At 38.4% G+C, this 20,414-nt stretch overlaps 1 protein-coding gene across 1 annotated transcript in view; it reads left to right on the top strand.

Moving 5' to 3' along the window:
• Psme4 (proteasome (prosome, macropain) activator subunit 4) overlaps window positions 1-20,414 on the top strand; it is a 100,768-nt gene that overhangs the window by 8,403 nt on the left and 71,951 nt on the right. The window contains exons 2-4 of the mRNA XM_013017913.1: window positions 6,216-6,356; window positions 8,756-8,872; window positions 19,518-19,562. Coding sequence (XP_012873367.1) covers window positions 6,316-6,356; window positions 8,756-8,872; window positions 19,518-19,562 — 203 coding nt within the window. The 5' untranslated portion in view covers window positions 6,216-6,315. The remainder of the gene's footprint in view (window positions 1-6,215; window positions 6,357-8,755; window positions 8,873-19,517; window positions 19,563-20,414) is intronic.

The raw sequence follows: 20,414 nt of genomic DNA, 5'->3' as shown, positions 1-20,414 counted from the left end.
TTTTTGGTCAGTCATGGGCTTGAACTCTGGGCCCGAAATGCTGTCCCTCAGCTCTTCAACTCAAGGCTAGCACTGTACCACTTGAGCTATAGCGCCACTTCCGGTTTTCTGGTAGTTTATTGGAAATAAGAGTCTCATGGACTTTCCTGCCCGGGCTGGCTTTGAACCACAATCCTCAGATCTCAGCCTCCTGAGTAGCTAGGATTACAGGCATGAGCCACTGGCACCCGGCTTAAAATACTTTTTAATAGTCTAGAGGTGTGAGTCAAATGGTAAAAATACCTGTGTAACAGCTATGAACATCAGTACTGCATAAAGTAAAAATAAAAATAAAATTGCAGCTCTACAATCTTCAAATGGTGTTAAAGGGCAGGTGTTTATTTTTTGCCATCAAGTTGTTTTTTGCTTTTGTTTCTGTTTTTGTTGTGGGGCTTGAACTCAGGACTTGGGCCCTGTCTCTGAGCTATTTCACTCAAGGTTAGGCTTTACCACTTGGAGCCACAGCACCACTTCCCGTTTTTCTGGTGGTTAATTGGAGTTAGGAGTCCAGGCTGGCTTCGAACTGCAGTCCTCAGGTGAGTTGCTAGGATTACAGGCTTTAGCCACAGGCACCCAGCTGACAAATTTTATTTTACTCAGTGGTTTTTGTTGTTGTTTCGTTTTTTGTTTTTTTCCCAATCCTGGGGCTTGAACTCAGAGCATGCACACTGTCCCTGCATTTCTTTTGCTCAAAGCTAGCAAGCACTTGAGCCAAAGAGCCATTTCTGGCTTTTTCTGTTTATATGGTACTAAGGAACTGAGCCTAGTGTTTTATGCATGCTTGGCAAGTACTCTGCCACTAAGCCACATTCTCAGCCCCTTGCACATTTTTGTTTTGTTTTGGTTGGTCATGGGGCTTGAACTCTGGGCCTGGGCGCTGTCCCTCAGCTCTTCAGCTCAAGGCTAGTACCCTCCCACTTGAACCACAGCACCGCTTCCAGTTTTCTGGTGGTTAATTGGAGATAAGAGTCTCATGGACTTTCCTGCCAAGGCTGGCTTTGAACCCTGTGATGCTCAGATCTCATTCTCCTGAGTAGCTAGGATTACAGGCATGAGCCACCAGTGCCCGGCTACTGCAGATTCTTAAAGAATTTGTTTCTGCATTCATGTATTTTTCTTGAATTAAAGATAGAACCCAGGACCTTAAGCAAGTGTTGTATCACTGAACCACAACCCCCTGCCAGGATCCTGAATCCTTTTTGGGGGGGGGGTCGGTCATGGGGCTTGGTCTCAGTCCCTGCACTTTTCAGCTCAAGGCGAGCGCTCAACTGCTTGAGCCTCAGGGCCACTTCCGGTTTTCTGGTGGTTTATTGGAGATAAGAGTTTCAGGGACTTTACTGCCTGGGCTGGCTTTGAACCGTGATCCACAGATCTGAGCTTCCTCAGTAGCTAGGATTACAGGCGTGAGCTACCGGCGCCTGGCTTCCCTGGCTTCCTGAAGCTTTTAGTTGGGATAGTTTGTATTCTAAGGGAAGGTAGATTACTTCCAGAAACCTTAATTAGTAAAATGTCACCTATAAATGGTAACACATATTTTTCCCCCCTTGAGGCATTGGGGCTTGAATACATAGCCTCCTACATTAGGCAAGCTCTCTGTGCCATGCCTCTAGCTACACCTCTTTTGAGATAGGAGCTTGCCAAATAACTCAGAATAACCTGCAATTTGTAGTCAGCTGGCCTTGAACTTGAGATCCTTTTGTCTCTCTCTACCTCCTGGGATTATAGGCTGAGCCTCTGGGGCTCAGATGGTATTTTGATTTTGAGATACACTATCGCCAACTTTCCTTGGGCAGGACTTGAAATCTACTTGCCTCTTATTTTCTTAGTAACTGGGAAGGATTACAGGTACAGGCATCTTGCTGAGCTGTAAATTTGTAATAATGCCAGGCACTGACTGGGTGGCTCCTGCCTGTAATCCTCATTACTGAGGAGGCCTAACCCAGCCCAACGTTCTACAGATGTAAAATTTAATCCAAATCAAAATTTTAAAAGTTGTTTCAGATGTTTTAGTTATTATATCTACACCAAGCTTTTAGTTCTGCCTTTCCTGAAATACCTTTTTGTTTTATAGTTCATTCTTAGTTAATTTTAATTATAAAAGTATTTAGAAATTTTTCAATGAACTAAAAGATAGATAGAAAAAGGTAAAAATGAAATATACCCAGAGGAAATATTTCAGTGTTGACTATTTGTATGTGTATGTATGTAATGTGTGTGTATTGTATCTGTAAATCTCCCCCTCTCCTTTTTAGTAGTACTAGGATTTAAAACTCATTGAATGCTTTGAGGTATTACCTGGCTTGCTTGCTTGCTCAGCTGGTGATCTCTACTACTTGAGCCACATCTCCAGCCCGTTTTTTTTGTTGTTGTTGTTGGTTGGTGGAGCTTGAACTCAGGGCCTGGGCGCTGTCCTTGAGCTCTTTTGCTCAAGGCTAGTGCTCTGCCACTTGAGCCACAGTGCCATTTCTGGCTTTCTGGTGGGTAATTGGAGATAAGAATCTCGAGGACTTTTCTGCCCAGGTTGACTTAGAACCTCGATTCTCAGATCCCAGCCTTCTGAGTAGCTAGGATTACAGGCTAGCACTCTACCTCTTGAGCTATAACTCCACTTACCTCTTGAGCCATAACTCCATTTTCTCTTTTTGGTGGTTAATTGGAGATCAGCAGGGGCAGGCTCCAAATACATTTCAGCTTCCTGAGTAACTGCTGTATGGGCTTGAACTACTGGGACCAGTGGTCTGGGTTTTTTGTTATCAGCTCTCACCTCACTAATGTAATCCAGGCTAGGTGCTTAAAGTTTCCTTAGTGCTAGAAGGTGTATGGTTTTAGGATTTTTATATATCCTACATTGTCTTCATAGTAGCTTGGTGGGGGAGGGGAGAGAAAAAGATGCTCTTAGTGGACTAATAATTTGCAGCATTTCTTTCTGGAAGGTTGCAAAGCACTTCGGTGCCATAATTTAGGAGCTTAAGGAGGTTAAGTGTAAATTTAATTTGATTTTTAGCTGTTGGGGAGTTCTAAAGATCATATAAGTAATGATAATGCTCTCTTTTCTGTTGACTTAGATATTTGTCTGCAAAAAGATACTCATCAAAGTGGCTTATGATTTTAGGTGGACTGGAATTTATCCTAAGTAAATTTGGAGTTCTTACCTCTGAATTCCTAAATATACTGTGATTAGTCATTTTTACATTTTGGATTTTTTATTTTTTATTATAAAGGGGGTGATATACACAGAGGGGTTATAGTTACTTAAGTCCGGTAATTAGTGCATTTCTTTTTGGACAGTATCACCCCTTCTCTCTCCCTCTCCCAGTTTTTCTGTCCTGTCCCCACCCACAAGTTATATAGTTTGTTTGTTTTTTTTTTGTCGGTCATGGGGCTTGAACTCTGGGCCTGGGCGCTGTCCCTCAGCTCTTCAGTTCAAGGCGAGCGCACTACCACTTGAGCCACAGCACCACTTCTGGCATTTTGGTGGTTTATTGGAGATAAAGAGTATCACAGACTTTGCTGCCTGGGCTGGCTTTGAACCGTGATCCTCAGATCTCAGCCTCCTGAGTAGCTAGGATTACAGGCGTGAGCCACCAGCGCCCGGCTTATATAGTTTATTTTCAACATAGTGTCTAGTGAGTTCCACTGCTGCATTTGTTCTGCTTTGGTTCCTTCATTTTTGTGCCCTCTTTACTCTCCCAAAGACAGATAAATGAACAAAAAGACCAAAAGAAAAGAAAGCAACCTAGAGAAACCTCATTTCCATTTGCTGGAGTTCATTTCAACAAATACTTTACATGATCAGATATACATCCATATCTATTTCTTAATAAAATTTGAAATTAGTACAGTAACCTATGTTTGTTCTCTTATTCTGTTTACTTCTAATTGAGATGTGGTATGATGCCTTTAAGCAACTTCAAAAAATTTAAATAAAATATTTCAGATTATTTGCTTAACAAAGGAAAGATACAAAGGAAGCTCATTTCAGGTTACTGATAGAGGCCAGTTGAGACTGTGATGAGATAGTAGTGTTTTGATTGAGCATTACATGTTGATGAGAAATCAGTTGCCATTATGTCCTTTATTACTAAATTACATACTTGGTAATCTCTTGATTAAAGTTTACAGTGATTCTTTGCTGTTAAGATGAAAATAATAAAAATTCTCTATGAGCCAGGCACTAGTGGCTCAAGCTATTCCTAGCTATTCAGGAGGCTGAGATCTGAGAATCTTTGCCAGCCCTGCCACCTTCCCAGCCCCACAACCCTTATTTCTTGTTTGTTTGTTTGTTTGTTTATGGGTCTGGTCATGGGCCTGAACTCTGGGCCTGGGCGCTGTCCCTCAGCTCTTCAGTTCAAGGCTAGCACTCTACCACTTGAGCTACAGCACCACTTCCGGCTTTTTTCTTTTTGCTTATGTGGTGCTGAGGAATCAAACCCAGGGCCTCAAGCATGCAAGGCAAGCGCTCTACCACTGAGCCACCTTCCCAGCCCACAACTCTTATTTCTTAAATATAACATTCCTTTTTTTTTTTTTTTTCCGGTGCGGGGCTGGGGGGACAGTCTTGGGGATATGAACTCAGGGCCTGGGCACAGTCCTGAGCTTCTTTTGCTCAAGGCTAGCATTCTACCAATTGGGCCACAGCATGTCTGAGGAATCAAACCCAGGATTCATGCATGCTAGGCAGGCAATCTACCACTAATCTACCTTCCCAGCCGTGGTGTAAAATTCTTAACATCAAGGGCTGGGAAGGTGGCTCAGTGGTAGAGCGCTTGCCTTGCATGCCTGAGGCCCTCGGTTTGATTCCTCAGCACCACACATAAGCAAAAAGAAAAAAAGCCGGAAGTGGCATTGTGGCTCAAGTGGTAGAGCGCTCGCCTTGAGCTGAAGAGCTGAGAGACAGTTCCCAGGCCCAGAGTTCAGGCCCCACGACCAGACCCCCAAAAAATAAAATAAAATTCTTAACATGAGAGATATAAATAAAAAGTATTTAATATTTTGTGTGTGTACATCATAAAGTTACCCTCTTAAGACATTTTAAGTGTAAAGGATTAACTATATGCACGTTGTAAATGGATTCTTTTTCATGTTTGGTTTTTCTTTTTTCTTTTTTTGTCGGTCATGGGGCTTGAACTCTGGGCCTGGGCGCTGTCCCTCAGCTCTTCAGCTCAAGGCAAGCGCTCTACCACTTGAGCTACAGCACCACTTCCGGTTTTCTAGTGGTTTATTGGAGATAGGAGTCTTACGGTCTTTCCTGCCCGGGCTGGCTTTGAACCGCAATTCTCAGATCTCAGCCTCCTGAGTAGCTAGGATTACAGGCGTGAGCCACCGGCGCCCGGCTTATGTTTGGTTTTTTCTTTGTGCCAGACCTGGGACTTGAATTCAGGTACTAGGCTCTGTGCTTGAGAGTTTTTGCTCAAGGCTAGTGCTCTGCTACTTGAGCCATAGCTCCACTTCTGGCTTTTTTGTAATTCTTATAGATAAGAGATTCAAGGACTTTGCTGTCTGGGCTGGACTCAGATCTCAGCCTTCTGAGTTGCTAGGATTATGCCATTGGCACCTGGTATAAGCGGATTTTGAAACTCTTTCTCACCTTTTATGGCTCAAACGCTATTCCAGTAATAGCAGTCCCCAGTTTTCCTTTCCTTTCAATAGTTAGCAAACCTCATTCTTTGTGTTTCTGAGCGTGGTTGTTTTAGATACCACATGTACATGGAACTGTTGCTGGGTACTGGTGGTAGAAAGCTGTAGTTTAGAGCAAAAATATCAGGGACAGTGTCCAGGCCCTGAGTTCAAGCTCCAGGACGGACACACACACACACACACACACACACACACACACACACACACACACACGGACACACGGACACACGGACACACACACGGACACACACATGGACACACACACGGACACACACACTAAAAAGGAACTGACACACACACACACACACACACGGACACACACGGACACACACGGACACACACACTAAAAAGGAACTGATAGAATTTCTCCATTTGTAATTGTCATAACTTTTTATTTAAGATTTTTCCACGTGTTGAGCATGACAGGATTGCCCTCTTTTCTAAGGTTGATTGATCCATTGTTGTTATTTCTTTGTGAACATTAGTATAATACAGCAAAGAACATAATTTTGAAAAGCTTTGTCTATTTTTCTCTACAGGTATATTCGACTTTATGGGAGAAAATTTAGCAAAGAAGATCATGTTCTTTTTATTAAGTTATTGTATGAGCTGGTATCAATTCCAAAACTGGAAATCAGCATGATGCAGGGATTTGCCCGTCTCTTGATCAATTTATTAAAGTAAGTCCATTTTCTGTAATTTCTGGTAAGAAAACCTTATTTTAAGGTTTTAGGGAGAACCAATTAGGGATAGATCACATAATCATCATAAATTTAATTGTGTATTTTAATTAAAGGTTTTCAGCTGAAAATAAAATTCCAGCTGGATATTGTGGCACATTCCTGTATAATCCCAGGATTATAGAGGCCAAGGCAGGAGGATCTCAAGTTTGAGGTCAACCTGGGCCTCCATAGGAAGTTCAAGGCCAGCTTAGGCTACATAATAAGTGTGTCAAAAAACAAATCAAGGCCAGGTGCTGGTGGCTCACATCTGTAATCCTAGCTACTCAGGAGGCTGCGATCTGGATGATTGTGGCTCAAAGCCAGCCTGGGTAGCAAAGTCCATGAGACACTTATCTCTAATAAACCCTCAGAGAACTGGAAATGGCACAGAGTGCTAATCTTGAGCTGAAGATCTGAGAGATAGCACCCAGACGCAGAGTTCATGTCCCACGACCACGACCACCACCACCACCAACAAACAAATCAATCCAGGGGCCTATGGCTCACACCTGTAATCCTTGATACTTGAGAGAGACTGATCTAAGGATTCCAGTAGAAAGCTAGTGGGGTAGACAAATTGTTGAGCCTGTTATCTCCAATTAACCAGCAAAAAAGTTGGAACTGGATGCATGTCTCAAGTGTTAGCAAAGATGCTGAACAAGAGCACGAGGTTCTGAATTCAAGTCCCAGTACAAAACAAACCAAAAAAAAAAAAAAAAACAACAAAGCAAGCCAGGTACAGTGTCTCATGCCTGTAATTTTAGCTACTCAAGAGGAAGAGTTAGGATTGTGGTGTGAGGCCAGCTTGAGCAAAAAGTTTGTGAGACTTCCTCTCAGTCAATAAAAACATGGATAGGATGACGCATCTTTGTCACTCCAGCTATAAGGAAAGTGTAAATAAATAATAACAATGTATGCTGATCTAGGCAAAAAATGAAAACCTGTCTGAAAAAAGTATGTAAAATAGAAAGGGGTAGAAATGATGAGTAAAGTGGTAGAGAACCTGCTAGCAAAGCATAAGGCCCTGAGTTCAAATCCCGTACTTCCAACAAAACAAAACAGTTTGCCAGTTCCTTTATGATGACTTCTCTTTTATAGCACACAACTTACCGTATGTTGTCTGATTATTTTTTGTATGCCAGTTCTTGGTCTTAGATCCCCGGCCTGGATACTGTCTCTGAGCTTTTGTGCTTAAGACTAATGCCCTACCACTTGAGTCACAGCTCCACTTCTGACTTTTTAGTGGTAATTAAAGAGAATCTCATGTACTTTTCTACTGAAGCTCAGCTTCCTGAGTAGCTAGGATTATAGGCATGAACTGCAGATACCTGGCCCTCATTGTTATGTTTATGTTAATGATTTCCCCGTATCAAGTACCTTGAAAAGACAGGTGTCATATTCTTTTGCTTATCCAAAAGCAGCCAACACACTCTTGAAAAGATTATACTCTAGAAGTAAAGTAGAAAAAGTATGACATTGAACTACAATAATGGTGACATGTCTTCTCTACATTTATTTATTTATTTACTTATTTATTGTGCTGGTCCTGGGGCTTGAATTCAGGGCCTGGGCACTGTTCCTGAGCTGCTTTTTGCTCAAGGCTAGCATCTACCACTTGAGCCACAACAGCACCATCTCCTACCTTTTCTGTTTATGTAGTACTGATGAATGGAACCCAGAGCTTCATGCATGCTAGGCAAGCACTCTACCTAAGCCACATTCCCAGCCCCTTTACTTTATTTTTATTAAAAAAATTTTTTTTGTCAGTCATGAGGCTTAAACTTGGGGCCTAAGTGCTGTCCCTGAGCCTTTTCCATTTAAGGCTAGCATTCTCCCACTTTGAGCTACAGCTCCACTTCTGGTTTTCTGGTGGTTAGTTGGAGATAAGAGTCTCACTTTCCAGGACTGGGAAGGTGGCTCAGTGGTAGAGCGCTTGCCTTGCATGCTTGAGGCGCCCTGGGTTTGATTCCTCAGCACCACATAAGCAAAAAGAAAAAAGCCGGAAGTGGCGCTGTGGCTCAGGTGGTAGAGAGCTAGCCTTGAGCTGAAGAGCTGAGGGACAGCGCCCAGGCCCAGAGTTCAGGCCCCACGAACAGACCCCCCCCAAAAAAAATAAAAAATAAAAAAAGAGTCTCACTTTCCTGCCTGGACTGGTTTTGAACCATAATTATAATCCTTAGATCTCAGCCTCCTGTGTAGCTAGGATTACAGATGTGAATCTGGCTTTTTTTTTCCTCCTTCTTCCCCATTAATTAGGTTTTTGTTTTTCTTTAGTCATGGGGCTTGAACTCAGCCTGGGCGCTATCCCTGAGCTCTGTGTCATTTCCAGGTTTTTTGTTTTTTGTTTTTTAATTTAGGAAAAAGGAGCTTCTTTCAAGAGATGATTTGGAGTTACCTTGGAGACCACTTTATGACATGGTAGAAAGAATATTATATTCCAAGACAGAGCACCTGGGATTAAATTGGTTTCCTAAGTAAGTGTTTCTGTTAAAGTACTTCTTTGGGAAGAGAGGGCTTTAAAAGGATTGATCATGATGGAAGAATATTGAGATGTTTGAAATAAGCAAGTGAAGACACATTTTAATATGCTCATTTCTATGTAACTAGACTCCTAAAGACAGTACATTACCCTCTTGAAGCTATCTAAAAGGTATACTTTTCAAAACTTTTCCAACATGTCTGTAACAGGTGTCACTCTACTGACAAAGCAAGAGATTTTTTTATTCCTGAACTTTAATTTCTGTCATTAGAAATAATCCACATTTATCTCTTCATGGACTTTTGACTAAGATCAGATGCAGAAGTAAACTATATTTGGCATTCTTCATAATTTATTTTGCACTTTAATTCTTCAAGTAAAGTAAATATCTCAGAAAAGGAGCCTTATATATTACTCAGGGAGTATCCATATACCAGAAGACATACTCTAACAGTTAAAGAAGTATCTTTCAGAGATTGACTGTTTTGGGAGCACAAACTACATAAATGTGCGTTCCTTAGTTTATGCCATTTGCTAGTAATGTTTAGACTTATGAATACCTTGCTCATTATTATTGGCTTTTTGCATATACATCCTGGCTTTTCAGTGCCTTTCATTTTAGTGTTTGGAGTTTAATTTTAAATATATAAAGTGCACTGTGGTCATCTGCCTTTTTATTTTAATAGTGATTTCAGACTTGATTGTTAAGTATCATTTTCCTTTGTTAACAGGGTTCTGTGTATAGCTTAGTAAGCTAGGTGTTTTTGTTTTAATTTTTGTTCTTATTAGGTTATTATAAAAGGGGTTTCAATTTAACATGTCCATTTATATGTACAATTGCACATTGATCAGTGTCACGTCTCATTTATCCCATTCTTACCTATTTGTTCAAGTTTTCCTATATGTGCATAATGTACACATATTGTGTACCTTCTTCTCCATTTTTCTATTCCCCTTTCCCATCACCCCCTACAGTTTGGCCTAAAAATGCTCTTACTAAATGTATGATTAAGGCTTAGTTTTAGTAATTTCTTTTCAATTTCAAAGTTGTTTCCTCAATGTCTAGTCATTTTTCATATACCTATGTATTGAAGAAGATTTCGTCTCAGCTTTCTGTCTTAGATCAAATGTGATCTCCCAAAGAATGCTTTTTCTTTTCTTTTCTTTTTTTTCTTTTTTTTTTGGGGGGGGGTTGGTCATGGACCCTGTACTTTGGGCCTGGGTGCTTTCCCTGAGCTCTTCAGCTCAAGGCTAGCCCTCTACCACTTGAGCCACAGCACCACTTCTGGCATTTTCTGCTTATATGGTGCTGAGGAATCGGACCCAGGGCCTCATGCATGCAAGGCAAGCACTCTACCACTGAGCCACCTTCCCAGGCCCCTGCCCCCTCTTTTTTTTGTTGGTTGTGGGTCTTGAACTGTGGGCCTGGGCACTGTCCTTCAGCTCAAGGCTAGGGCTCTACCACTTGAGCCACAGCACCAGTTCTGGTTTTCTGGTGGTTTATTGGAGATAAAGAGTATCACAGACTTTGCTGCCTGGGCTGGCTTTGAGCTGCGATCCTCAGATCTCACCTTCTGTAGTTGCTAGGATTACAGGCGTGAACTACCAGCACCTGGCTCCAAAGAATGCTGTTTTTTTTTTTTATTACTATAAAGGTGATTTACAGAGGGGTTATAGTTACATAAGTCAGGTAATGAGTACATTTCTTTTTGGACAATGTTAACCCCTTCCCCCAAAGAGAGCTATTTCATATGCCTGTATTAATTTCTCTTTTACTTTTATAAATGAAATGTTTTGTTTTTTTTTTTGGTCGGTCATGGGGCTTGAACTCTGGGCTTGGGCGCTATCCCTCAGCTCTTCTGCTTAAGTGCTCTACCGCTTGAGCCATAGCTCCACTTCCGGTTTTCTAGTGGCTTATTGGAGATAATAGTCTCATGGACTTTTCTGCCTGGGCTGGCTTTGAACTGCCATCCTCAGATCTCAGCCTCCTGAGTAGCTAGGATTACAGGCATGAGCCACCACTGCCTGGCTAAATTAAATCTTTAAAGACTTATTTGTGTAGTTTTTCTATGTGTCTTAGAGACATTGCTACATTACTTGTGTAATTTTCCTAGTTCAGTGTATTTAATATATGCTTAATCCCCAGTCTTTATTCACATAGATCAGCAATCTGTATTTTTTTCCATAGAAATTTAGAAAGTGGCTGAAAATGGTAAACTTTAAAAGACATTCAGGTCAATGACAAGGAAATAGTGAAGTGGTATAAATGGAAAGCATTATGAAAATAACTATAGGTGATCCTGACCCCTAATTGTTTTTTGGACATTGGTCACAAGTACCGTAGTGTAGTCAGTATCATGTTTTAAAACAGAGACTCATTTTAGTTATAAAACAGTAAAATTCATGAAATTGAATTGTTTAGCTATAAATATATGAATGTTTAAGAAAACCCAACCATTTGAGAACATTTTGTAAAGATTTTTTTTTGTTATTTCTGCCATAAGGAGCGTAGCTTGGATTGAACTGAGTCTTCCTTAAATATGAACTTAAGGAACATATGACTCGGCTCACCATTTCATAGGTTCCTGAGACCTTTGAGCTATGTTCAAATCAGTTATCTTATGGAAATTGGTCTGATATTTTTGACTGCTTGTGAAAGCTGTTGGTAAATGCAAGGTGGTGGGGGCAGTTTTTTCAGTGTCCTATTCAGTGAGTTTTTTTTTTTTTTGGTTGTTCATGGGGCTTGAACTCTGGACCTGGGCACTGTCCCTTAGTTCTTCAGCTCAAGGAGACCGCTCTACCACTTGAGCCACAGTGCTACTTCCAGTTCTCTGGTGGTTAATTGGAGATAAGAGTCTCAGAGAGTTTACTTCCTAGCTGGCTTTGAAGCTTAATTCTCCGATCTCAGCTTCCTGAGTAGCTAGGATTACAGGTGTGAGCCACCAGCACCCAGCAAGTTACTATTTTTTTAAATTATTATTATTATTATTTTTTGGTTGGTCATGGATCTTGAACTCAGGGCCTGAGTGCTGTCCCTAAGCTTTTTTCACTCAAGGCTAGTGCTGTACTACTTTGAGCCACAGCATCAGTTCTGGTTTTTTGGTAGTTAATTGGAGATGAGCCTCATGGATTTTCCTGCCCCAGCTGGCTTGGAATAACAATCCTCAGATCTCAGCTTCCTAAGTAGCTAGGATTACAGGCATGAGCCACCTGTGTCCAGCTTCAGTAAGGTATTTTTTTTTTTGCTGTTTCACTACCAAACATTGTCCTTCTTACTTTAAAAGCTATATATATTCTGTAATTCAGCCACTTTTATAAAATCTCATGTGATCATAAATAAATATTTGTTACTTTTCAGTGATACCACTGTTTCAGTGATACCACTGTTTACCCTGGAAATTTTCTATTAGTGTTCTGTTAGTGCTTATGACAGCCTAGCCCTGAATCTTGATAAGATACTTACCATGTCTCTTTCTGAAGTGACACATTGTCCTTACTCTTGGGGAAAACTTCCTTTTGTAAAGCTTTACCATGGCTGTTCTTTTAAAGAGATACTATGATTGTATTGGAATGCTCAGTGGAAAACATGATTAGCATGTTTGAGATTTTGGTTTAAATCATCGATTCAGCTCTAATTAATTGATTCTGTTCTGTATTTTGTAATTAACTATTCTGAAATGAAATTTACAAATACTGTAACCAGGTTGGGTCTAGCTCATTGTGGAGTATATGCTTAGCATGTATAAGGCCTCAGGTTCAAACCCCAGTACCAAAACCAACCAATCAAATGAACTAAACAAAAAGACACACTAATATATAATAGTGGTAATAATAATATCTGTGCTCATCAACTACTCAGTGACAAAATACAATAATGTCTTTACCTTGCTGGACACTGTAATCCTAGTTATTCAGGAGAATAAATTCAGAGTATAGCAGTTTGAGGCCAGCCCAAGCAGAAAAATTCAGTATACTTTATCTCCAAAATAACCAGCAATTAACAGGGCTAGATGTGTAAAACTTCAGGGGAAAGAACAACAACTGAATAAGTCTGAGTTCAAACTGTAGTACCTCCCCCCACCCCCCAAAAAACCCCTTACTTTTAAAAGAGAAATAATCCTATTTTATTATAAAATAATAAATTTGAAACATATCATTACACTAAAAAAATAGAGTATTCACATTTTGTAGCTAATGTGAATCTCTTAGCTGTAAAAACAAAAAGCTGTAAAACAAAAGCTGTAAAAACAAAAAGCTGTAAAAACAAAGCTGTAAAAACAAAAAAAAGTATTTTGTATCTGAAATATTAGAAAATGAGAATTTAGCATTGTAGGTGAATATTAAAATAAAAAGTATAGGGTTGGGAGGTAGCTCAGTAGCAAAGCACTTTCCTAACAAGTGCAATATCCTGGGTTCATTCCCCAATACCAAAAAAGAAAAGACCAAACAAACAAAAAACAGTTAAGAAAAGAAATACAAACAAAATAAGAAGTATAGGACTAGGAAAACCAGCCCAGACTTACTACATGTAAAATCAATAGAGGCAAAGGATGAATAAGAAATATAAATAATGTGTGAAAGCCTTAGAGAATTTGTACTGTGGATTTCTGGGGAGTGTATCAGTAAGATTGAAAGAGCTAAAACAACTAATGCCAAAATAAATAATATCCATTTATAATTTCCATTACAAATTGCTTATTGTGGTAACCATAAAAGGGTGATAATAAAAACCTTGAGTAAGGGGGTGGGAGTAAGAAGTGGTAATAAGGATTGAACCCAGGACCTCATGCATGATAGGCAAGTACTTTATCAGTTAAGCTACTTCTTCAGTCCAACATGAAGCCTTTTTAATGATATATTTTTAATTTTTTTGTTTTTACCAATCCTGGGGCTTGAACTCAGGGCCTGAACAATGTTCCTGAACTGTTTTGCTCAAGACTAACACTCTACCTCTTGAGCCACAGCACCACTTCCAGCCTTTTCTGTTTATGTGATATTTAAGAATCGAACCCAGGTCTTCATGCATGCTAGGCAAGCACTCTACCACTAAACTACATTCCCAGCTCATACGATAAAATACTTTTGTCTGCTAATTGCCAATTTAATAAACTCTTGTTTAAATATCCATTAAACTAGTTTTCACTTGTAATTGGTACACAGGGATACTGTTTGGGCAAATCAAGTATAGCAATTTTTTCTTTTCAGAAATAACAGTGTTAACTAGATTAAACCATGCTGTCTTCTCAATTTATATGTCAGTAATAATACTAGAAGTGCAACATCTTAATATTAAGCAAAAATAGTTTAAAGCAGTTAAGTTTTAGATTCTGAATTTTTTTTTTTTTTGTTGGTCATGGGGCCTGAACTCTGGGCCTAGGAGCTGTCCCTCAGCTCTTCAGCACAGTGACACTTTTGTTGTCTTCTTCTTTTTTTTTTTTTTTTACTTCTGCTTATGTGGTACTGAGGAATCGAACCCAGGGCCTCACGCATGCAAGGCAAGCACTCTACCACTGACCCACCTTCCCAGCCCCATAGATTCTGAATTTTAATTGAGCAACTATAGTAGGACATTTGAAAATCTTACCAACTTGTTATATAGGGCTATTCTCTGAATTGCAGGATATCTAATATACCTGACTTTTGACCACTGAAATCAGTTGATTTCTCTCTCCTAAGTCGTTACTTTTTGTCCCATGGACCCAGTCACTAAGCACAGTGAGGACCCAGCTGCTTCCAGACACTTCAAACCCCGCCATCTCTTAGTCTCCTTCCATAGGTTGATTCTGCAAGGAAAAGGGATGATTTGTCTACTATTCAAAATTTTCATTCTTTTGACCTCTTTGCTTATGCAAGTAAGGATAATGACCTGCTTCCTTCTGGCCCAGAGGGTTATATCCATATAAGTATTTCAACAGAGAAATAACAGGAAGACCCCTTACTACTTTCCAAGGGACCACTGATAATTATGGTAAAAAAGAAAAAGAAAGAAAAAGAAAAAAAGAAGAGGAACTGATAAAGATGTTAAGAAGAAATTTGCCTTTAATGGTACTGTAATTGAGCACTTACAACATGGAGAAATATTTCAGGTACAGGTTGACCAGCACAAGAACACATGCCATTTCCCAATAGAGAATGGACTGGCTACCTATCATTAGGATACCATTAGTATTGTGGCTTACTGAAACTTCAGTGAGGATTTCCTTGCTGGGAGTAGAATTTCCCTTTTTTCCCTTACCACAAGTTGACTGGTCGCTCCTGCCTGTAATCTCAGGAGACTGAGATCTGAGGATTTGCAGTTTGAAGCCCAGACAGAAAAGTCAATAAGACTCTTACCTCGGGTTAACCAACCAAAAGCCAGAAATGGAACAGTGTTCATGTACATCAGTAATGGAGATGTTGTACTTTATTATGAAATGATCGTAACCTTAATTTTGAGTCAAGTGACTATAAAAATGACTGCTCATTTAACTGAATTATTACAGGTTTCAAAAAACTAGGTAATAGTTGGAGAATATTTGATAAACGTAGAGTGTATTTGTTGAGATTCAGAGAAAAAATCCTGATTTTTCCATAAAGTGTTTGGTATAAGTTTCAGGAAAAAAATGGTAACTAAGCATTTACATTAAATTATGAAGATTTAAGGTAATTTTTAATATGTGCTACTGTTACAGTTTTCTCTCTATGAAAAAAATGATCAATTTAAAAATCAGATTTACAGGTGTAGTTGTAAGTACATGGTAGTGAGCAGTCTTGACTATCACTTTCTGTATATGTCTGGGATTTAGAAGTGAATATTTTCCTGATAGCTATATGAAACTAGGATGAAAGGTGTAAACCTCCAAATTTGTGTAGTTCACTGTCAGTCACTGGAGGCCATTGACTTTCCTAGATCTTTTCCTTCCTAGATCTTTTCAACGCATTTGTCATGTATTAATGTCTATATAAGGAATGTCATTGTAAGGAAATTGAGGTCCAGAGAGCTAAGTTCACACAGATACAGACTCATTGGTAAAAACTGGAACAAAAACTCATTCTAGGGGCTGGGAAGGTGGCTCCGTGGTAGAGAGCTTGCCTTGCATGCATGAGGCCCTGGGTTTGATTCCTTAGCACCATATAAGCAGAAAAAATCAGAAGTGGCACTGTGGCTCAGGTGGTAGAGCACCAGCCTTGAGCTGAAGAGCTCAGGGACAGTGCCCAGGCCCAGAGTTCAGGCGCCACTACTGACAAAAAAAAAACATAAAACAAAAAACTCATTCTAAACAACAGAATTAGGACAAGAACTCTTTCTGTCCTTAATAATGAGGTGGCAGTTGAAGAGGAACTTCCCATTCAGTTTGAGGCAATAGAATCAATGTAAAAGCAAAATGAGCACAAAAATTTTTAACTCTTACAATCAAAGTAAAATTTATTTTGGTTAAATATGTATCAATAGTTTATTAATAATAATAGACACTCATTATGCTTAATACTGGGCTGCCTAAAGGCTTCCAATGTATCATCTCATTTAATCTTTGTAACAACTTGATGAGGTAGGTATTGTTCATAGATGACAAAACTAAGCTATAATATTGCATTGAGGAAATTGCAGAATTAGTATTCAAATTTAAACTGACTCTTTAAGTGGAAATTGCACCATTATATGGTCTACTCTGGCTTTCTGTTTCAACTTTAACATACCATTTTTAAGAGGAAATGGAAGTGTAAGAAAACCCATCCAAGACTTAGTCACTATGTATATCCCTATCACTTAAAGAAAAAAGGAATACTTTGCATTGTTATCACTTTAGTATTGTAAATTTCCAACATTTGGAAAGTGTATACTGGTAATTCGCTCCCTCTGAAAATTAGTGAAATACAGTCTAGTACCATCTAGCCTTAACCTTTTATTTTATTTTTAAACAGAAACATTGTTCCCTTCATCTTGAGAGATTACAAGAATCACAAAAGGTCACTATACAGATATCACAGGTTAGAGAGATTGTACCCTTTTCTGGATAAAGAGCATAAACCCAATGGTACAAGCCTTATGTGTAAGAAGGGGTTGAAATTGACTTTTATTTAAATAAACTAAATCACATTCCCACAAACTTTAGTCTTTATAATAAGTGAAGTGACTCCAACAGGTGTTATAATTAACATCCTATGCCTCTTAAAGAATGAAGGGAACTAGAGAAAACATGTAGTTGTTTAGCTTTTAAAGGATTTCTACAATCATTTTCAACATTTATCTGGAAATTTCTTGGCTTAGGGAAGTTACTGTCGAAGCAGCAGGTTTTCAGTGTAACATCACCTGTCAAACAAATAGTTAGAGAAGGAGTAAAATTTAGCATTGAAATTTCCTAGGAAAAATAGTTTACCATTTAGAATTACCTTTTAAAGCTGGACGTGGTAGCACATGTCTGTAATCCTAGCTAATCAGGAGGCGGAAGCAGGACAGGTGTGAATTCTAGGTCATTCATCCTTTACAAAGATTGCAGTGAAACCTGTTTTTAAAGTAAACAAAACAGGCTGGGAATGTGGCTTAGTGGTGGAGTGCTTGCCTAGCATGCATGAAGCCCTAGGTTTGATTCCTCAGTACCACATAAACAGAAAAAGCCAGAAGTGGCACTGTGGCTCAAGTGGTAGAGTGCTAGCCTTGAGCAAAAAAGAAGCGCAGGGACAATGCTCAGGCCCTGAATTCAAGCTCCAGGATTGGCTAAAAAAAAAAAAATTAAAACAATAAAAGGTCCAGGGCTGTAGCTCAAGTAATAGAGTGCTTTTCTAGCATGTCCAGGGCCCTGGCCTCAATCTTCAGAACTGGAAAGGACAAATTCATTTAAATTGATCTTAGTTACAGACCAGTAGTTCTTTAAACCTTGCCTTTGCATTTTGCAACTTAATAAATGGTTCTTCAATTGAAACTGAAAGAAGATCCAAGATATGTGCTGTTTCTTGCCTTGAAAAAAACTACTTATTGAGTATTGTAAGTAAGTAAATATAGATGGGTATGAGTGTATTGAACAGATAGCCTTTTCATAAGCATTTTGATTATATCTGAAGGAAAAATAACGGCCATGGATTTCCAATAAGATTTAAATGTAGTTTCAGAGAAGTTTGTTCATTTCTTTTACCAGGCAAACTTGTTATTTTTTTTCTTTTTGGTGAGGGAAAATAGATTAGCAAGGCCCCGTGGTCTTTATTTATTTATTTAGAAGTCTCCTAAGGAATTAGTACCTGATTTGCTCTCCATTTTTTTCTGAGTAATTTTTAAATGAAATAGATAAATAATGAGATATAGGGTTTTTTGTGGGTTATTTTTATTTTTTATTTTATTTTTGGTTATATAGTTTTGGTTATACTAGTTGCTTGTGCTAAGTTTGCTTTATGTTATCCCTTGGAATTCCTTCACAGTGTAGTTAGTTCTTTAGCTTTTAGAGAATTGGGTAGGCCTCTGTACTTAAGAATTTCAAGATGTTTAATGATAAAGTGTTTGGTGGAAGTATTGTCTAAAAGTTATTCCTCCCTTTTGTGAGACTTAGGGCTTTATTTTTACCTATACAAACACATTTATTTCAAAATTACTTAATGCCCCTTCATATTGTTTGTATTTGACTTACTTTGATTATACTATGATTAATACTATTTTAAAATATAATTTTATTATTACTTTTTTATTTATATGCTACTGAGAATAGAACCAGGGCTTCATGCATACTAAGCAAGCATTCTTTTTTTTTTTTTTTTGGTTCCGGTCGTGGGGCCTGAACTCTGAGCACGGGCGCTGTCCCTCAGCTCTTCAGCTCAAGGCTAGCGCTCTACCACTTGAGCCACAGTGCCACTTCCGGCTTTTTTCTTTTTGCTTATGTGGTGCTGAGGAATCGAACCGAGGGCCTCAAACATGCAAGGCAAATGCTCTACCACTGAACCACCTTCCTATCCTCTAAGCAAGCATTCTTAACACTAAGCCACATTCTCAGCCCCTGTAGTTAATATTTTTAATATTCCTTTTTGGTCATGAATTTAAGCAAGTATCCATGGCCTTTTTATTAAAATTTATATGTATATTTGTGTGTTGGTTTCTTTTATTCACCTGAAGCACCAACATGTTGGAAAATGTGTTTCACAAACTTTGTAAGTAGCTGGTCAAAGAGATGGTTGCTCTTTTTGATTATTGTAAGCAGTTGGTGCCTTGAAGGGCTATAGAACTCTCATTAATTGATTATGAAAATTTATGTCTGGAATTTGCTAATAGAAGCACACCAGATTTTGTTATGTCTTTTGTTTATATTTTGATGTTGTAAAAGAACTATAATAAAAATTACGATTTCAAATTTTTAGCCACCAAACGTACTTAATTAAAGTATGGTCATTACCGCCTACTTTGTAAAGATTAAAAATGATTTGTTCTCTTTACATTATGTTTTCTTCTCTCTTATTCATAGCAGAGAATGAATATATTGAGAGCAGAGAAAAAAAATACATTGAGGCGACTAGGTAGTTATTACTTAAAGTTCTGTTACATGAAAGGAGGATTAGTTGTGACATGTAAATATGCAATAATTAAATGTATGAGCATATATCATATATATATCATTTAATACAATTAGATGTGTACATAAAATTCCTCAGTCTAATTAATTGAATGGCTTTTTCCCCTCCAGTTCTGTAGAAAATGTTCTCAAAACACTCGTGAAAAGCTGCCGACCGTAAGTAGTATATCTCACTTTATAAAGCCTGTTGTTATTTCTATGGGCCTTCCCCCATCTTTAGTATGCTTTGAAGAGGAAATTAAAGGTATAAGTAGTTTTTGACATCCTGATAATAGTTATTGAACACAACATATCTTTTCTAGCTCTTGAACTAAAATTTTTATATTTCATTTTTTAATTAAAAAATTAAATCACTTATTAAATAGTAAGAATACCATAATTTACACAGTGTCATTTTCTGAAAAAATTTCATAGAGTATTATTATTCAGATAAGAGATATATTCTAAAACAAGCATTCTCAATATTGTAATAAAATAAGTAATAACAAAAAAGTGGTCTATAAGTTTTTTACTATGTTCTCCCTTGGCAGAATACTTATTTCCATATTCTAATCATTAAAGGTGAATAAAGGTATAATTTTATATTAAAGTTCATTTTTATATATTTGAATTATTTTTTATTCTTGTTATTAGGCTATTCTGAGACTTTTCCTTCAACAATGCAGTAAATTCTTTTGAATGGGAAGCCCTGTGTAATGCTTATAAGTTTTATTTATTTAATAAGTTACTTAATGATTCAGATTTATTATTGACCCACATATTACTCAGTACTGGGCAAATTTATTTTTAGGATATAAGACCCTCATAAGAGGCTTAAGACCTAGCCTGAGTCACAGGTCACCTCCAATGTTTAGTGGTAGGCAGTTTTTTTTATCCATTTGGCTTTCTCATTGCAAGCTTATTACCAAGGAACTCTCAGCCTTTTATTTTGGATTATTAGTCTAGCAATTGACTCAAAAAAATTAGGATTTTTTTTTTGTCGGAAGTGGGGCTTGAACTCTGGGCCTG

Source organism: Dipodomys ordii, unplaced genomic scaffold, assembly GCF_000151885.1.
Source record: "Dipodomys ordii isolate 6190 unplaced genomic scaffold, Dord_2.0 Scaffold37, whole genome shotgun sequence".
Classification (NCBI taxonomy): Eukaryota; Metazoa; Chordata; class Mammalia; order Rodentia; family Heteromyidae; genus Dipodomys; species Dipodomys ordii.
This window is presented reverse-complemented; position numbering and strand designations above follow the sequence as displayed.